This window comes from Mustelus asterias, chromosome 6 (assembly GCF_964213995.1).
Source record: "Mustelus asterias chromosome 6, sMusAst1.hap1.1, whole genome shotgun sequence".
In the NCBI taxonomy this organism is placed as follows: Eukaryota; Metazoa; Chordata; class Chondrichthyes; order Carcharhiniformes; family Triakidae; genus Mustelus; species Mustelus asterias.
The window spans coordinates 6,848,648-6,868,718 of NC_135806.1; the positions used below are offsets into that span (position 1 = coordinate 6,848,648).

The 20,071-nt window shown below is 45.5% G+C and overlaps 1 protein-coding gene across 2 annotated transcripts in view; it reads left to right on the forward strand.

Moving 5' to 3' along the window:
* The first annotated feature begins 388 nt into the window (after nt 1-388).
* Nucleotides 389-20,071, forward strand: part of elp1 (elongator acetyltransferase complex subunit 1) — a 72,950-nt gene continuing 53,267 nt past the window's right edge. Inside the window, exons 1-9 of one of the 2 annotated variants that reach the window (XM_078213942.1) lie at nt 389-537; nt 3,018-3,187; nt 5,408-5,560; nt 6,539-6,620; nt 8,728-8,808; nt 10,689-10,774; nt 12,454-12,553; nt 14,820-14,910; nt 18,898-19,021. In XM_078213942.1, coding sequence (XP_078070068.1) covers nt 3,038-3,187; nt 5,408-5,560; nt 6,539-6,620; nt 8,728-8,808; nt 10,689-10,774; nt 12,454-12,553; nt 14,820-14,910; nt 18,898-19,021 — 867 coding nt within the window. In that variant the 5' untranslated portion in view covers nt 389-537; nt 3,018-3,037. The remainder of the gene's footprint in view (nt 538-3,017; nt 3,188-5,407; nt 5,561-6,538; nt 6,621-8,727; nt 8,809-10,688; nt 10,775-12,453; nt 12,554-14,819; nt 14,911-18,897; nt 19,022-20,071) is intronic. The other variant, XM_078213943.1, reaches the window with a different exon arrangement.

Consider the following 20,071-nt stretch of genomic DNA (forward strand, 5'->3'; position numbering starts at 1 on the left):
GTAGAGATTTGCATTCTAATCAGTATTCTGTAACTTGATTTTGTGTCTCTGTGGCCTGTTTGAGAGCAGATATCCACTCCATCTGACGAAGGAGCAGCGCTCCGAAAGCTAATGGCATTTGTTACCAAATAAACCTGTTGGACTTTAAGCTGGTGTTATTAGACTTCTTACTGTGATACAATATTCCCAGTTGTAACTGTCATACCATACAGTATTTGCAGCTAGTACAGTACATTATTCCCAGTTATAATTTCAACCAATGCAGTAGTTTTCCCAGTGATAGCCAGAGCCCAGTAGTTTTCCCAGTGCTGCTGTGCTTTGGTTGGGAGCGCTGCAGTGAGGCCTCCCATACTCCAGGGGGCGGCTGTCGGGGAGGAGTGAAGTTGTTGTTGGGGTCAGAGGTCAGGGGTCAGGGGGCTGCAGCATGGCGGCCGGAATGAGGAGAGGAGAAGTAGAGTCGCTGCTGGACTGAAGCGGGGAGGAAATCCCGGGGTTTCAGTGGCTGGAGGCCGGAGGGAGAGTCTCCATCAGCCGCTGGTGTGTTTGTGGCGGCCGGTGTGTGTCAGAGAGGAAGACTGGGATCCACTGCCCCGAACCCGGGATCCACTGCCCCCAATCCGCGACTCCCCTCCCCGGACTGAACCTGGGATCTACTCCCTCAGCCTGGAATCTACTCCCCCAGTCTGGGATCTACTCCCCCAGCCAGGGATCTACTCCCCCAGCCTGTGATCTACTCCCCTGGCCCGAACCTGGGTTCCACTCCCCAGCCTGGGATCCACTCTCCTAGCCCAAGTCTGGGATCCATTTCCCCAACCTGGTATCCACTGCGCCAGCCCGGGATTCACTCCCCCGGCCCGAGCCTGGGGAGCTGCTTTTGTCTCCGATTCTATAATGTTCCCATTTATTAATATCTCTGTGGGTGTTGCAGTTCGACCAGGCTGGTATCAGCACCATCACCCTGTGACTCCGAATGAGTTACTGACTCCTTCCCAAACACTGTGTCAGCAAATCAGTTCCAGGCAGAGTCTGAGCCACTGGGGAGGAGGAAACCCTTTCCACAGCTAGCTGAAAATATAGAAAGTGCCCCCTGCTTCTTATCAGGTAGTTCCTCAGGAACCAAGCTGACTTGCTTCCACTGTAGTTTGATGGATTATTCTGAGATGGTCGATAAGTCCGATCAGTGTGTCACTTGTGTCTTGACATGTGGGGCAGATGGTGGTGTTTGAAGGTTTGGCTTGATGGGGATGTGATTGGAGATTTGTAGCCTTGGAAGCCTCAATATCACCTCTGTGCATTACTGAAGGAGCCTCTTGATGTGTTGAGGTGCTTCCAGAAAAACCTTCCCCATTTTGGTTGGTCGCAAACCATGGTCTCCCATGAGTGAATGGGGATGTTCGATCTCTTCAGGAATGCTTTGAGAACATTTTTGAGGACAAAGTGTTTCCACTGTCCTGCAAGTTTCCTGCTGCAATGTAGTTCCAGGTAGAGCATGGGGTTGCACAGTGGCGCAGTGGTTAGCACTGCTGCCTCACAGCGCCAGGGACCCGGGTTCAATCCCTGGCTTGGCTCACTGTCTGTGTGGAGTTAGCACATTCTCCCCGTGTCTGCGTGGGTTTCCTCCGGCTACTCTGGTTTCCTCCCACAGTCCAAAAGATGTGCAAGTTAGGTGGATTGGCCGTGCTAAATTGGGCCTTAGTGTCAGGGGGACTAGCTAGGGTAAATGCATGGGGTTATGGGGATAGGGCCTGGGTGGGATTGTGGTCGGTGCAGACTCAATGGAACAGCCTCCTTCTGCGCTGTGGAGATTCTATGATTCTCGGGCAGTTGCTTCAGGAGTCTGGTGTCAGACACAGAAATGACATGTCCTGCCCAACAGAGCTAGTTTTGAGTGATTAGCACCTCAATGCTGGCCAAGTTGGCTTGGGAGATATGCTCTTGTTGGATCATCCTTTCTTGCCACCAGCTTTGGAGGATCTTGCAAAGGCCCTGCTGGTGATTCTTCTCCAGTACTTTGTGGTGCCTGTCTGAGTTTCTGAAGCATATAGCTGCACTGGAATCACTGCTGCCAGGAAAACCATCACCTTTCTCTCGGCTTAGAGGTCCCAGTGCTCAAATACTGTTTTCCTCAGTCAGCCTGAGGCATTGGAGGCAGGAACATGTACAGCAAGGATGGCGACATATCACCTTGTACAGCCTTCAGCTCTTGAATGCAGTTACTTGCTTCCAGCTTTCATTTCTCTCTCGCCTTTTCTCTCTGAATGAGTTCTCTCTCTGAATCCCCCCCCCCCCTCGTCGCCAGCTGATTCAGGTGGCTGTTTACTTATGAAATTTGATCGGGTAGTTGGAAGGTTGTATGACTAATGAACCCAGTCCTGGCAACATTTGTCCCCACACATGGGACAGGGTGGGAGGCAATATTGCTGAATATCGGAGGGTACCACTCCAGATTTTTAAACTATCACCTTTCTACTCTAGTGTCACTGAAGTCAATTGCAGCAATTTAAATGAACTTAATTAACGCAGACTGCACATCAAACTTGGGTGCTGCATTCTGCTGGGAAGAAGCAACTTGCATTTATGCAGCACTTTACAGGACCCCAGAGCATTCCAATGCACTTTATGAAGTGTTGTAATAATTTGGACCCAGCAAGCTCCCTCACACAGCAACGGATAACAACTGGATAATCTGTTTCTTATGTGAGGTGGTTTAAGGGATGAATGTTGGTCCATGGCACAGAATTTCTATGTCAGTGAGTTCTTTTACACATTAGCCCTTTGGAATTTTTGTTTTCCGCTCAGTATTTTAACAATCCTGGGACCTTGCAGCACAGAAGAAGGCCATTCAGCCCATCATTGCCTCGGCTGGCCCTTTGATAGAGCAGTTCTGCCTCGTTCCCCACCCCTGCCTTTTGTCAGTGTTCTGTTCTGTGATTCTGTGAATTGTTTGTGAGATGTGCATCCGATCGTGCCACTAATTTGTTGTGCGAGTTCACGTTTCTCTCCTCTTGTTTTGGAAGGTCTTCACAGCCACCAGGCCATGCGGAATCTGAAACTGCTCCACAGCCTGCACTGCAGCATCTGGCAGGGTCTGGGGAAACCTCAATGTCTGACTGTGCGTTTAGACACGGGGACACTGCTTGTGGGGTCAGACCTAGGAGTCACAGAACTCGACCCACACACTGAGCAGGTGCGGACTTGTTTTAATGTTCTTCAATTTTAAGTGACGATTCTCAACTTTTTAATCTTGATTCTTTATCAGATAAAGTCATTTGTGTGATGGTGCATGTTGCAGCTCTATACCTCTCATCCGTGGATACATGCTAATGAATTAATGGTAACCACGTTCTATATTTAAAATGAGCCTAAAAGTTAAAGATGAGCTTTAATGCCAATAATTTGGCAGTTCAGTCGTATGAATCACAGAATCACTGCAGTGCAGAAGGAGGCCATTCAGCCCAGCGAGCCTTCATCGACTGCAATCCCACCCAGGCCCTATTCCCATTACTCTGCTAATCCCCTGACACTAGGATCAATTTAACATGGCCGACCAACCTAGCCTGCACATCTTTGGAGTGCAGGAGGAAACCGGAGCACCCGGAAGAAACCCACGCAGACACGGGGAGAACGTGCAAACTCCACCCAGACAGTCACCCAAGGCCGGAATTGAACCCGGGTCCCTGGCGCTGTGAGGCAGCACTAACTACTGTGTCACTTGGCCGTCCAACCATTGTGCCACCTTGCCACACTGTGCCACCTGAATGTTGGGGAGATTTAAGATGCATTATTCCGTTTTAAGGCGCATCACTTGGACTGTGCAATTAGGGCCAGTGTGATATACATCATTTATATTCTAGAAAATAAATACTTTTATTTATATGGTGTCTTTCACAACCCCAAAGAGCTTTATAGCTAATGAAGGACTTTTGAAGTGTTGCCTTATCATAATATAGGAAATGTGATGTCCAGTTTGTGTACAGCACAGAAGGAGTTCATTTGGCCCATCGTGTGTGTGCCTGTCTTTGAAGGAGCTGTCCAACTAGTCCTACCCATCCCCTGTGCTTCCCTCGCACACCCCTGCAGTTTTCGACTCCCTTCAAGTCTGCATTGAATTCCCTTTTGAAAATGATAATTGAAGAGAAATGTTTTCACTCAGAGGGTTGTGAATCTTTAGGAATCATCCACCCCAGAGAGCTGTTGAGTGTTTTCAGAGCAGAGGTCCAGAGAATTTCTGAGTACTGAGGGAATTGAGGGACATGGGGGTTGTGCAGGAAGGAGAAATTGAGATGAAAGGTCAACATGATCTCATTGATTAACAGAGCAGGCTCAAAGGGCCAAATGTCCCAATCCTGCTTATGTTTCTATGTGGTCAGCATATACTGGTCAATGTGAGTCGACAATGGGTTTGTGAAACAACTAGCTTTTGTGGCATGCGGAGTTCTTACCCAGCATGTGAAGCAGCAGAACAGGGGCTCTATCTACAGCACTGAATGCTTGCGTGGTTTAGTTCCAGGGATAACTGCTATTACAATTACTACATGCGAACATACAAAATAGGAGCAGAAGCAGGCCATTCGGCCCCTCAAGCCCACTCCGCCATCCAGTAAGATAGCAGAGTGGGCTCGAGGGGTGACATGGTGGCACAGTGGTTAGCACTGTTGTCTCACAGCGCCAGGGACATAGGTTTGATTCCCGGCTTGGGTGACTGTGTGGAGTTGGCACATTCTCCCCATGTCTGTGCAATTCTCCGCCCACAGTTCAAAGATGTGCGGGTTAGGTGGATTGGCTATGCTGAACTGCCTCTTGATGTCCCGGGATGCATCGGTTAGAGGGAGTAATGGGTAAATATGTGGGGTTTCGGGGATAGGGCCCGGGTGGGATTGTGGTCAGTGCAGATTCGGTGGGCCGAATGGCCCATCGAATCTGTTGTAGGGATTCCACGAAGATTGTGGCTGATCTGTTTGTGCTTCGAATTCCACATTTCCATCCACCCCCCATAAACTTCAATTCCCTTGCCTAACAAGAATCTGTCAACCTCCATGTTAATATTCAATGACCCCCACCTCCACTGCCTTCTGAGGCAGGAAGTTCCAAAGTCGCACAACTCTTTGAGAGGAACAATCTTCTCTGTCTTTAATCTCTGTCCTAAAAGGATGACCCATAATTTTAAAAGTGCCCCCTCCTAGTTCTGGATACTAAGTAAAGAACTTCCCATTCTGCCAATTCTTTTTGTTCACAACATCGACAAAGACTTGCACAAAGCGGGCAACTAATGCCCATACATAAGGACTCTAATTGACCAGATTCACTGGACTGGCCATTGGTTCTCCAAAAGTGAATAGTCTTATCCTAATAGAGCCTTCAATAGACAAGGACTTTGATTCAGGTTCTTTCCTTGCCTTCCTCATAGGTGGTCAGAGAGGTGTCTCTGGCTGAAGAAGCATTTCTCCCTGAAGATGGCACTGGCTGTATTGTTGGCATCGAGGAACTGTCAGATCAGGAATGTGTGTGTGTGGCTACTGCATCTGGAGATGTTATACTTTATAATCTCAACTCAAATCAGGTAAAACTTCATTTGATGATCTGATTTTAAAGGGAAAATTAATATTACCTGAAGAATTTGGTGGACAAGGGCAGCAGACAGGTGGCAAGCTCCCCTCCAAGCCACACACCATCCTGACTTGGAAATATTTTGCCGTTCCTTCACTGTTGCTGAGTCAAAATCCTGGAACTCCTTCCTAACTGCAGTGTGGATGTAACTAAAGTTTTAAAGTTTATTTATTAGTCACAACTAGGCTTACATTCACACTGCAATGAAGTTACTGTGATAATCCCCTAGTCGCCACACTCCAGTGCCTGTTCGGGTACACTGAGGGCGAATTTGGCATGGCCAAAGTACCTAACCAACACAGCTTTGGAGTGTGGGAGGAAACCGGAGCACCCTGAGGAAACCCAGGCAGACAGAGGGAGAACGTGCAAACTCCACACAGACAGTGACCCAAGTCAGGAATTGAACCCAGGTCCCTGGCACTGTGAGGCAGCACTGTTAACCGCTGTGCCACCGTGCCACCCTAGACCACATGGACTGCAGTGGTTCAAGAAGGCAGCTCACCATCACCTTCTCAAGGGCAATAAATGCTGGCCTAGCCAGCGACGCTCACATCCTGTGAAAGAATACAATCATATTTTCAGATGCACCATGATACTGGTCAGATGATGATTTACTTTTCTTAAAAATGAAAGGAACCAAAGTGCTTCCAGGAGGAAGCAAGGATAAAGAGTCAACAGCAGCAACTTACATTTATGTAGCAGCTTTGACATAGCAAAATGTCTGAAGATGTTCCACAAGTCTATTAGCAAACAAAATTTGATATTGAGCCACGTAATGAAATGGTGGACAATAGACCGAGGGATTGGTCAAAGAGGCTGGTTTTGAGGAGAAGAGAGAAGGGTGGTAAAAGAAAGCAAGAAAAATACATAATATCGCGAACAATGTACCTATTAACTCCTGCTAATTGTAAGTTTCTGTAATTTTTTCTAGCTGGAATGTGTTGGTAGCGTAGACAGTGGATTGACTGGAATGAGCTGGAGTCCAGACCAAGAACTTGTTGTGCTCACCACAGGTATGTGTAACTCTTGAAGAGGATTGGGGCTACTTGAATAGCCTTTTGGACATGGTGCAGATGCATGGCCCATGTCTCTATTGTAAAATCCTATGAAAGCGACCTCCCTTTTTGCTCTGTGTGAGGATAATCTAGTTTAGTAAATGTCCAACCTGTATGTAGAGTATCCCCTCCACCCCAGAACTTTTTCTTTATTCATTCGTGGGACATGGATGTTATTTCCCATCCCTAGTTGCCCGAGGGCAGTTGAGAGTCAACTATATTGCTGTGGCTCTGGACTCACTTGTAGGCCAGACCAGGTAAGGATGGCAGATTTCTTTCCCAAAAGGACATTAGTGAACCAGATGGGTTTAGTGTCTCGCACCAAATTGTTTAAGAATAATCGATTTCAAAATTTTGTTTCATGGGATGTGGGCATTATTGGCAAGGCCAGCATTTGTTGCCCATCCCTAATTGCCATTGATCTGAGGGGCTTGTTCGGAGCGCAGTTAAGAGTCAATCAGATTGCTGTGGCCCTGGAGTCACATATAGGCCAGACTGGATAAGAACGGCAGATTTCTTTCCCTAAAGGATATTAGTGAACCAGATGGGTTTTTACAACAATCACTGATAGTGTCATGATCACAGTTACTGAAAATAGTTTTCAATTCTAGATTTATTAATTAATTGAATTTAAATTCCAGCAGCTCCCATAGTGGGATTTGAATCTGTGTCCCCATTAGCCTGGCCCTCTGAACTACTAGTCCTGTGACATTACAATATGCCACTATTTGTCTATATTTAATTCCTTTACTTGTGTCTTAATGGAGCAAGCAATGGTCCTTGCAATAAATGTGCTGCGTTCATTTTTCTTTTAGAATCTCAAAGAGCAAATGTGTGCTTTTGCTACCGCACTAGGGCCTCTTTAGACTGTCTCTTCCCATCTACAGCTTGACCCAGTTTCCTAAGCAACACAAAAACACTTGCATTTCCATAAGACCTCCAACCTAACAGTCCCAAGACATGTCAGAGGCGCAATCATCAAACAAATTTAACACTAGGTCACATAAGGACAAGTGACCAAAAACTCAGTCAAAGATGTAGATTATAAGTAGCACCTAAAAGGAGGAGAGAAAGAGGTAGGGAGGTTCAGGGAGTAAATTCCAGCACTTAGGTCCCAGGTAGCTGAGGGTACAACTGCCAATGGTGAAATAATTAAAATCGAGGATGTGCAAGAGGCCAGAGCTGGAGGAATGCATTTATCTTGGAGGGTTGTAGGATTAAACGGGGTGACCGAGATGGAAAGGAGCTGAGGTATAAAAGAACCAATACAAAAAGCTTGAGCCCACACCCATCACTCTTGCCCAAGGTAAGGGTTGAATTTATTATGTTAACTGATTTTTAACATCAATCAGCACTTTCAGAAGTTTTGTAACTGTAAGAATGTAGAGTTCCTCCATCTTTGTTTGCTAGTCCATACTAACCATTGCCTGATTATCGTCACCAGCACGGATTTCAGAAAAAAACAGAAATCGCCCAGCCTTACCTTGCTGGCCAGTCCCACAAGCAAGAGCTGAAAAGTAACACACTTGTTAGTTCTGTATGCAACATCTCTGGCAGCTGTAACCATCCGGTCTCACCACTTCCTTACTCTTGCAAGCTTAACCCCTGTTTCTACTTTGTGTAAGAGGAGGATTAGGCACTAAAGGGACACTGGGCAATTATAGTCATATTCCTGTATGAGGAAAGAAGGGGTGAAAATTATTGAGGGGAGACATTGTAAGTTTTAATTGGGTGCTTTATTTTAAACAAGAAGTTAATGGCAGATGCATCCTGATTGAAACAAAGGTGACGAACAAATGTTTTTAACACACTTAAAAATACTTTGCAGTTGAAAACTCTGGTGTATGCTGCATGAAATAAAGATCGGAGAATGAAATACTTTCATTACATTGGGAGCAAGAGCACAAACACATCAAAGCAACCTTTTAAAACATAGCTCGGTCAGTTCTGCAGAAACTGTAGCTCAAGGGGGCACCACTCTGCAAGGATACAGCAAGTGAACTGGGAACATTAACCGTCCATTTTGCTTTGACAAAGGACTGAGTTAAATTTATTGCTATTGTAGGACAGAAGACCATCATAATGATGACCAAGGACTTTGATCCAATTACTGAAGTCGGAATCCACCAGGATGACTTTGGCGAAGGTGAGTGTGCTGTTGTGGTTCATAAATGCATTTTCACACCTGTCTTTCTCCTCTAATAGGTCACCCTATTGTAGAAAGGATATTATTAAACTAGAAAGAGTGCAGAAAAGATTTACTCAGAGGCTACCGGGACTTGATGGATTGAGTTATAAGGAGAGGCTGGATAGACTGGGACTTTTTTCTCTGGAGCGTAGGAGGCTGAGGGGTGATCTTATAGAGGTCTATAAAATAATGAGGGGCATAGATCAGCTAGATAGTCAATATCTTTTCCCAAAGGTAGGGGAGTCTAAAACTGGAGGGCATAGGTTTAAGGTGAGAGGGAAGAGATACAAAAGTGTCCAGAGGGGCAATTTTTTGGTGGGTGTCTGGGACAAGCTGCCAGAGGTGGTAGTGGAGGTGGGTACAATTTTGTCTTTTAAAAAGCGTTTAGACAGTAACATGGGTAAGATGGGTATAGAGGGATATGGGCCAAACACAAGCAATTGGGACTAGCTTGGGGGTTAAAGAAAAAGGGCGGCATGGACAAGTTGGGCCGAAGGGCCTGTTTCCATGCTGTAATTCTCTATGACTCTGTAAAACTCCAACATAAACACCCGGTCACTTGTACTTAAATGTAGTGAATAATTCAGCACATTTCTGTCAGAACAATACCAAATTACTTTTAAATTGTTTTCTTCGAAGAAGGTTTGCAACAACTTGTTGAGATTGTATTCTGTGTCCTGTCAAAACCCTACCGTCGTTTGTAAAATAATATTCCTACAATCAGTGTAGGAATGATGTTAATAAACAGCACTAGTTCTGATGTGCTATCATTTTCTGCAGGATGGGAAAAGGTCACCAGGCCAATATGAACTCTCTCTTATTGAACTCCTTCCTCATGACCCACCATTTCGATCTCCTGCTTTTACTCACGCACGCACGTCCTTCCTCGAGAGGCAAGGAGGAGACCCATAGCCAATCCCTTAAAAGTGATGAGCATGCAATCCATTGGCTATTTCCCACAATCCTTGCTTCCTTCTCTCATTGTTTTATTTTCCCACAAATGCTTCAAACCCTTTCTTGAAGAGCTTACAAGGAGTCCGCTCTCACCACCACCTCCAGGATGCTCAAAGAAAAATAAAATTGCCGCACATCCAACCCCACTGCTTCTGTCTTAGGTTGTGATGAACAAAGCATCGTAGCTGTGAGGGACAGCTCGGTGGATAGGATATTGGTATGTAGATAGGCTGGAAAATTGGGCGGGGATTCAGGATTCAATCCTGGACCGGGGAGCGGCGCGGGCTTGGAGGGCTGAAGGGCCTGTTCCTGGGCTGTATTGTTCTTTGTTCTTTGTATCAGTTTTACGTAGATGGTCCCCGCTTCCCCTTCGCCTCATTACGGAAAAGCATTCTCTCCACTCGCATGTCCTCAACGTCCTTCGTAATATTAAAGACCTGAAGCAAACCCTCTATAAGTCTCTGCCACTCCAGCAAACCAAATCCAAGACCAGCCAGCATCTCCTCAGTTTTTCTGGCAGAAACATGATGGGCCGAATGTCCTCCTCTTGTACTCTGTGATAGTTTAGTGGCACCAACGGCGAGGATCACCCTTGTTGCCCAGTTTTGTATGTTCTCTGCAGCCACAGTCGGAAGGGGGGGGTGGGGAAGCAGGCCAGATAACTGTGCTGTGCTTGGAGGCTCGAGGACCCAGTCTGTGCCTCTTCTGAAGAAAGGACGGTGTCTGGCACAAAGATGCCAGAAGAAAATAACGGAAAAGACAATCAATGCCGTCTCTTAATTTCCTTTTTGAAAAACCCTTATGGAAAATAAAAAATGTAATGGCTTATTTGCAACAAGCAGTTTTATCTATTATGTGCCCGTAAATTGTGTTTTCCCCTTTAGAAAAATTCATCACTGTCGGTTGGGGGAAGAAGGAGACACAGTTCCATGGAACAGAGGGGAAACAAGCAGCTCGTTGTAAACCAGCGGTGAGTATTCAGTTGAACTGTTGTATCCAGTTGTTTATCCCTCGAGTATGGTTCCCATTCAATGAATTTCATTGCTGTGAACTATTTATTTCATGTAGTTGGTAGCTGAACAAGTTTTGCTGTCTTATGGAACCAAATTCCTCATGAAACATAAGCACACAGCTGAGCAAAGCAAATGTCAGGGCTGCTGCCATGGTGCTGTGAATTAGCACAAAATATAGAAGGGTTAGAGCACAGAAGGAGGCCATCTGGCCCATCGGATCCATGCTGGCTCTCTTTATCCAGTCCCACTCCCATCGCCCTACAAATCTTTTGTCTTAAGGTACTTTGCCAGTTCCCTCTTGAAAGCCACGATTGAATCTTCCATCAGGACCCTCTAACCACTTGCTGCATATTTGCCTTTACTGGCGGGGGGGGTTTGAGGTCACGTTCAGGTCAGCCATGAATTTATTGAATGGCAGAGCAGACTCGCTAGGCCAAATGGTCTACTCCTACTCCAAATTAATTTGATCTTATGTTCTTTTGCTATTCACTGCAACTCTGTGTCCCCTGGTTCTTGAACCTCCTGCTCATGGGGACAGTTTCTGGTTATTTTTGTCTGGAACCCTCATGGTTTTGAACAACTCACCATCTAGGCAACCTCTTCAAGCCCCACAGCTCCTCCAAGATCTCGGCATTCCTCTAATTCTGGCCTCTTGATTATTCCTGATTTTAACTGCTCCATTATTAGCTGCCGTGCCTTCAGCTGCCTGGTTCCTAAGCTCCGGAATTCCCTTCCTAAACATCTCTGCCTCTCTTTCCTCCTTGAAGATGCTCTGTAAAACCTGTCTGTTTGACCAAGCTTTTGGCCACTTGCCCTATTGTCGCCAGATGTTCAATTTTGCTTTATAATGCTCCAGCGAGGTACCTTAGGATGATTTATTACAGGCGCAGTATCAATATAAATTACTATATATAATAAATATATAAATTATTTATTAAGTCCAAAGATGTGCGGCTTAGGTGGATTGGCCGTGCTAAATTGCCCCTTAGTGTCAGGGGGACTAGCTAGGGTAAATGCGTGGAGTTATGGGGATAGGGCCTGGAGGGGATTGTGGTCGGTGCAGACTCGATGGGCTGAATGGCCTCCTTCTGCACTATAGGATTCTAAAGTAAAGTTTATTTATTAGTCACAAGTAAGACTTACATTAACACTGCAATGAAGTTACTGTGAAATTCCCCTAGTCGCCACAATCCGGCGCCTGTTTGGGTCAATGCACCCTAACCAGCACGTCTTTCAGAATGTGGGAGGAAACCGGAGCACCCGGAGGAAACCCACGCAGACACGAGGAGAATGTGCAAACTCCGCACAGACAGTGACCCAAGCTGGGAATCGTACCCAGGTCCCCGGCGCTGTGAAGCAGCAGTGCTAACCACTGTGCCATTATGCCGTCCCTATGATTCTATGATCAATTGTTGACTGATCATGCCACTGCAGAGATGTGATGGCTGGGTTTGATTTTGATTTTGTTCTGACCTGTTGTCCACACTTGCCATTCCGAATCGAATTGTTTTGTTTCCCCCCCCCCCCCCCCCCCCCCCCGTGGGACTCCAGCCAAGTTCACCCTCTGTAGGGATCTGAAATAGTATGTACTGTATTGCCTTCCCAAATATATTACATTTCTGATTCTCTTTGATAGGAAATTCAGCCAGCATTTCCTTGGGATGATAAGAGGTCACGAATAACCTGGCGAGGGGATGGGCAACTGTTTGCAATCAGTGCCATTTGTCCTGTGACGGGTAAGTATCTGTCTTTAACTTTGACTCTCATTTTAGATATACATTTAAAAGGGGAAGTGTATCACACGCACCTTTTCTGGGCTAATCCGACAATTCTATAGACAATATAACGCTGCACTAATATTGAATACTCGTTAAATGATGTTACTTGCTTCTTCCAGCCCAGTTGAGAGATTCAGGGCTAGACTCTGCAATGGATTTGAGTACGAAAAGGAGAAATGATGGCTGCTGACATTTTTCACCACCTTATTTTTCATAAATTGTGGAGAGAAGTGTCAGGTATTTTCACTATTTGTAGTGTCTGAGGTCAGTTCAAAATCACTCATGTAAGGGAATGGATGAACTGTTTAGTGTTGAATGAACTTGGACTGTGACATTGGACTTGGATGTTTGGAACATCAACTTCCGCCATTCTGAAGGTAGTCCATCACTGATGATAAAACTCTGAAGCCCAGGACAACTACTGAACGTTGTTACCTGAATGTCAGGCACAGGAAATGGCCTTATACATCCCAAGGATTGTTTGTCTGCCATGATTGCAGAGAGGCCCACTGCAGTTGCTGTTCTGCATCTCTTAACGAGTGAAACAATCGTTCAGTGGAGTGTGATGTGCGCTGTGCTGTGACAGTGCATGCACTTTTACAGCTGCTGTTCTCTATGGCTTCATGGTTGGCAGAGTGGTTAGCACTGCTGCCTCACAGCACCAGGGACCCAGGGTCGATTCCAGTGTTGGGTCACATTGTCTGTGTGGAGTTTGCACGTTCTTCCTGTGTCTGTGTGGTTTTCCTCCGGGTGCTCCGGTTTCCTTCTACAGTCCAAAGATGTTCAGGTTAGGTGCATTGACTATGCTAAAATTGCCGCTTAGTGTCCCAAGATGTGTAGGTTAGGGGGATTAGGAGGTAAATGAGTGGAGTTACGGAGATAGGGCGAGGATGGGCCTGGGTAACATGCTCCTTTGAGTGCAGACTCGATGAGCCGAATGGTCTCCTGCACTGTACGGATTCTATGATTCTGTTCTAATATCTGCAGTTTGCCTAAGACAGATTCTAACCCTCACTGAAAGCAAGCTAGTGCCTGACCTACTTTGGATTGTGGGGGGAGCAGGGGGCAGGGGAGGTGGTGAGCAGTAAGCTGAGCCTCTGGGTTGAGTTGGATCCAAGGATTCCATCACCCAGTGATGGAAATTCAGAACCAAGTCAACCCAACTTAACAGATTGGGTGATCCAGTCCTGAGACAGGAAGATTGGCAGTGCTCCAAACCATTATTGATAATTAACTGGCCAACCTGGTTCACTAATGGAAACCGGAGGCTGTCTCTGGAGGCAGCATGTATATCAGTTTCTTCCCATTACTTGTCATAGAGTCATGTTGGCACTGAAGGAGGCCGTTTGGCCCATCGAGTCTTGTACAAGGGATGGTCTTCTTCCTACCCATTTGAGAGATTGAGGTCGAAGCTGTGAAGAAAGTGAGAATTCTTTCCCGCATTTAACCCTTCAGTCCAAAGCTGTGATGGGTACAGTAATCCTAGCTGGACATTGAGAAGCCAATCGGTGGTTTTTCTGCCTCAATGGAAGCTGAATGAACAGTACCTATGGCTCTGCACACACCTGAGAGTCCCTCAGCATTGGCTCTGCCAATTGCATCAAAACTCTGGTATAGGGCAAAGAAAGAATGTGCATTCCTCGTCAGGCAAATAGAATTGGCAACTCTTCAACATCATATATGGGAAGCAACCAGCCGTCAGATATAAAGCATTTTGTGCCCGAGAACTATTTCTCGAGTCAGGCTGGGAGCTGATGATTTGCAGCAGTGGGAATCGTCGCGTTGTGGTTGGCAGTTGCTGCTCACAATGTCCCTGGAGACAAATTTAGAATTGTGCTGAAATCTTTGTGCTGGTAAACTTGTCCTTTTCAACTATTCTGCTCAATGCAATTTTAGACAAACTCTTGCAAAACTGCAGTGTTTAGGCACAGTTTGCCTTTCCTGTTTGCAAAGATGGGGAAGTATAGACGTGTGTAAGTTTTCACTGCGCTTCATTGCAGTGTTAATTTAAGCCTTATTTGTGATTAATAAATAAACTTTACTTCATTATAAGATGACACTAATCAGCTTTGAACAAGGTTTCATGTATTTACTTTTCTGGATACAGATAAATCCTTTTAGTCTTTGATGTTTTTCACCACCTCATTTTTCATAAAAGTTATGCCTTTTATTTTCATAATTTATACATGTCTGATGTCAGTCGAAATTAAATTTTCTCATGTAGGATCCAGAAAGCTGAGAATATGGAATAGAGAATGCGTGCTTCAGTCAACCAGTGAGCCTGTTAGTGGACTTGAACAGGCCCTGCGCTGGAAGTGAGTAACTTGAATTGCACCCTGATGTTCCTTTGGAAGTTTATAGGTATTGATTTGTGTGATTATACTTGCTGTCACTTCACCATTGCAATTTGGGCTGGAACTTGCTGTAAAAATAGCTGGGTGCTAACAGTGCGCACTGCTCTTACATTATATCCCGCAAGCTCAGACAAGGAAGAGACATGCTCTGAGTTGTGAATCTCCAGAACCTGGTTGACTTACACCGTGCCGCCAATTGGTTCACACAAACGGCATGTCCATTGTTTAGAACAATTGCTGGATTTATACATTTCAGTTGCCCTTAACCTCCCTGCCCTTGTTAAGAACAAATGCGCAGAAACTTAACTCTAATAATTAACAGTGCAAGTAAATTTTTTAACACTGTGATAACTGTCAATGTCAAGGGTGGCACAGTGGTTAGCACTGCTGCCTCACAGAGCCAGCGACTGGGGTTCGATTCCCGGCTTGGGTCACTGTGTGTGTGGAGTCTGCACGTTCTTCCCGTGTCTGCGTGGGTTTCCTCCAGGTGCTCCGGTTGATTGACCATGCTAAATTCTCCCTCAGTGTACCCGAACAGGCGCCGGAGTGTGGCGACTAGGGGATTTTCACAGTAACTTCATTGCAATGTTAATGTGAACCTACTTGTGACTAATAAATAAGCTGTAAACTTGATTACCAAATAATCTAGCCCAGAAAGTGAACATTTTAAACTGTAGCATCTCATTCCTTCAGTAAGAAGTCTCACAACACCAGGTTAAAGTCCAGCAGGTTTATTTGGCATCACGAGCTCTCGGAGCGTTGCTCCTTCGTCAGGTGAGACTGGTCATGAGACTTCTGACTCTGCCCACCCCAGTCCAACGCCGGCATCGCCACATCATCTCATTCCTTCAGATAGCGAATTGTTGTTGGAGATTTTAAAGATTTTAAAACTTTGTTTTGTTCATAATCCAATTTTTATTTTCCTCACTCTCTTTCTCTCTGTACTGGATTTGACTCTAATTCACTACATGTCCTTCTCCATCATTGCTCTGCTTATTTCTTAATCTTAAACCTCAAGGAGATGGACCTTTGGTCCCATCATTCGTTCAAATCCCAGATGCCTCATTGCCCTCGCCATGTCTTTATCTGCTTTCAATTCCAGCAAGTCACTGAACAAAATCACTTATTGAATTGCGGATGCAGGAAAAGTCTTAACTAAGAGGGCTCACCTTGAGTCATCTCAACCAGCAACTTCAGACGCATCAAATTTACTAAGTTTCTATCTTATAGGAGATATTCCTCTTCTGTAGAGTTCCTCTGTAGGACATTGACTGCTCCTATTTTCATGAAAGAGTTGCACATGGGAAATTCATGCAGAGATAGAATCATAGAAACCCTACAATGCAGAAGGAGGCCATTCGGCCCATCGAGTCTGCACCGACCACAATCCCACCCAGGCCCTACCCCCACATATTTTACCCGCTAATCCCTCTAACCTACACATCCCAGGACTCTAAGGGGCAATTTTTTTAACCTGGCCAATCAACCTAACCCGCACATCTTTGGACTGTGGGAGGAAACCCACGCAGACACGAGGAGAATGTGCAAACTCCACACAGACAGTGACCCGAGCCTTGTAGCCACCAGGACTTTCATAGAATTTGATTTGATTTGATTTATTATTGTCACATGTATTAACATACAGTGAAAAGTATTGTTTCTTGCGCGCTATACAGACAAAACATACCGTTCATAGAGAAGGAAACGAGAGAGTGCAGAATGTAGTGTTACAGTCATAGCTAGGGTGTAGAGAAAGATCAACTTAATGCAAGGTAAGTCCATTCAAAAGTCTGACAGCAGCAGGGAAGAAGCTGTTCTTGAGTTGGTTGGTACGTGACCTCAGACTTTTGTATCTTTTTCCCGACGGAAGAAGGTAGAAGAGAGAATGTCCGGGGTGCGTGGGGTCCTTAATTATGTTGGCTGCTTTGCCGAGGCAGCGGGAAGTGTAGACAGAGTCAATGGATGGGAGGCTGGCTACAGAATTCCTACAGTGCAGAAGATGCCATTTGGCCCATCAAGTCTGCATCAACCCTCCATCTTACCCAGGCTCTGTCCCCCTAACTCCACGTATTCACCCTGCTAATCCCTCTAACCTAGACATCTTGGGACACCCAAGGGGCAATTTAGCAAGGCCAATCCACCAAACCTGCACATCTTCGGAGGAAACCGGAGCACCTGGAGGACACCCACGCAGACATGGGGTGCCTGTGTTCTCCAACAAGCTCTCTGTTCTATTTTTTTACCTCTGGCATTTACTGTGTGTCTTTAAATCATTGTCCCACTGAAAGGATTGTTCATCCACTTTCTCCCAGGTCTGTGTCCATATTTCTCTGCAGTGGGTTGACAAAAGATGTTCCAGAGATGCTGAACTGGCTTCTCTGTCCTTTTCTACTCTTTGCCCAACCTCAACCCCTAGCTGGGTATGGGTACGTGACCTCCCCTGATATTGCAATGTCAGCTGTGGCTCAAATGGTGGCACCCTGACTTCTGAGTCAGAAGTCGTGGGTTCAAGTCCAAGTCTGGAGACTCGAGCACATAATCCAGGCTGACATTCCCAATGCAGTACTGAGGAAGTGCCGCACTTGTGGAGGTACTGTCTTTTAGCTGAGATGTTAAAACTAAACTCTGCCTGCCCCCACCGGATGGATGTAAAATATTGCAGAGCACAATTACAAAGATAACAATTGTCCAGGCAATTAGATATCCATAAAGCAACATCTCTTAGACAGATTATCTGGCTGCTGTCTTGTTGTTTTCTGGGTGCACACATGGCTGCTGCATTTCCTATATTACAACAGTGATCATACTTCATATGTACTTCATTGGCTGTAAAGTGCTTTGGATCATCCCGAGGCTATGGGCCAAATGCTGGGAAGTGGGATTAGGGTCTTTCATGCGTCAGTACAGACTCGATGAGCCAAAGGGCCTCTTCTGCACTGTAGTATTCTGTGATTCTGTTGTGAAAGTTGCCAAATAAACACACGTCTTTTAACCGAAAGCAGAAAATCTGCTTCATGTGAAGATAATTAGGTGAATAATCTTACAACCTATCTTTGGGGTACAATGACTTGGCTCTCCAGAATACTCCCACAATCAATTTCTCAAACCTTTTGCTTTTAACTCTGCTAAGTTTTGAATGTATGCTACAGCCGAACAACTTAAAAACAGTATTAAAAAATACATCAGTGGATATCAGCTATGGCTCAGTGGGCAACTCTTTCCCCAGAATCAAAAGGTTGTGGGTTCAAGCCTCAAATCATAGAATCCTACAGCGCAGAAGGAGGCCATTTGGCCCATTGAGCCTGCACCGACAGCAATCCCACCCGGGCCCTATCCCCGTAACCCCACGTATTTACCCTGCAAGCCCCCTGACACTAAGCGACAATTTATCATGGCCAGTCCACCTAACCTGCACATCTTTGGAGTGTGGGAGGAAACTGGAGCACCCCAAGGAAACCCACGCAGACACGGGGAGAACGTGCAAACTCCACACAGACAGTCACAGAGAATTGAACCCGGGTCCATGGAGCTGTGAGGCAGCAGTGCTAACCACTGTGACACCATGCGTTATTGGACTGGCATTAGTAGAAGGCTGAGAACAGGGTCTTATGTATTCTTGACGAGCAGTGGCCTCCACATTCTGAACCGTTATTAGTCTGACGTGACTAGCTTGGTACAATCAACATCCGTTCCTTACAGACATCACAGCTGTTTATCAGTCACACAAATTCCACACTTAGTTGCACGTCTATCGTACTGTGATTAGATTGAAAGGGTGCTTTGTTTGGAATGTATATACTACTTTTGTTGGAAATAAGAAGTTATTTGTCCATAAACAGGAACCCGAATTTTCCATGGCCATGATATTTATTTTGAATGGAAATGTGGAATATCTGAGAATCCATTATAATCTGCATGTGTGTTTTTGTCCCAACTTTCCATTGCTAGATCATCAGGGAACCTGATTGCATCCACACAACGAAAGTTTAACAAGCATAATGTTGTCTTCTTCGAACAGAATGGTTTACTACATGGAGAGTTTTCACTTCCTTTTGACAAAGACCAAGTTAAGGCAAGTACTGAAGGCTCCTCTCTCCCCTTTTGAACTTTCTCCCCTTTCCATGGGCACTTTGTTCAGATTGGACTGCGAGCATCATGGCCACGATTGGTTCTATTCTTGCCTGAAACACCCACCTCCCTCCTCCATTCGTCCACAATGGGTTAACCCAATTATCCATCAATGAAAGGAACCCTAACCTGTTTTTTCTACCCTAGCCAAGAGATAAAGACAATGATTGTCTTGTCCCCGGCACCCAATGGAATTGGTTAACAAAGTACAGTGTCTATTGCATCAGCCAATGAATTAAAAGTAGGTGGGATTTACAGCAAAATTCACAAAATGGTTTATTCTGTAACAAATATTTATCAAACACCCATGTAAACAGCACACTGCAGCAAACAGTCTACAGAGTCTAATTAAGAAAGAGCTGTTACAAACTGCAGCAACATTTCCAGATTAAAGCGGTGTGATTTCTCCAACAAAATACAGTGAGTGGAAAATAATAACACAAATTATGCGCAGAAAGTCAACCCCAGTCACTTAGAGCAATGTGGTCTCCAGGGATGATTAATGAGGGAATGATCCAACCATTTCCATTCTGGGCAGGAACAGTGATATTGATATATGCAGCCAATAGAACACAGACAAATGATCATGTCCCGTTTCCACATCCTGTGGTGGACCCTTCCACTGAGCCGGCTTTGTGTTCCGAAGCCATGTCATACAATGTTTCAAATATTCTGCACGATTTTGTGTAATTAGATTAACCAGGTGCTCTGGTTTCCTCCCACACTACAAAGATGTGCAGGTTAGGTGGATTGGCTATGCTAAGTTGCCCCTTAGTGTCAGGGAACTAGCTAGGGTAAATGCATGGTATCATGGGGATAGGGCCTGGGTGGGAGTGCGGTCGGTGCAGACTCGATGGGCCGAATGGCCTCCTCCTGCAACGGTAGGAGGAGTGCCATTCCTGCCGTTCAGATATCTGGAATACAATGTCCTTAGTGTCTCGTTAATTTGCAGGTGCTAAAACGTGATGATTAGACTTGAAATTGCATTTGTTAT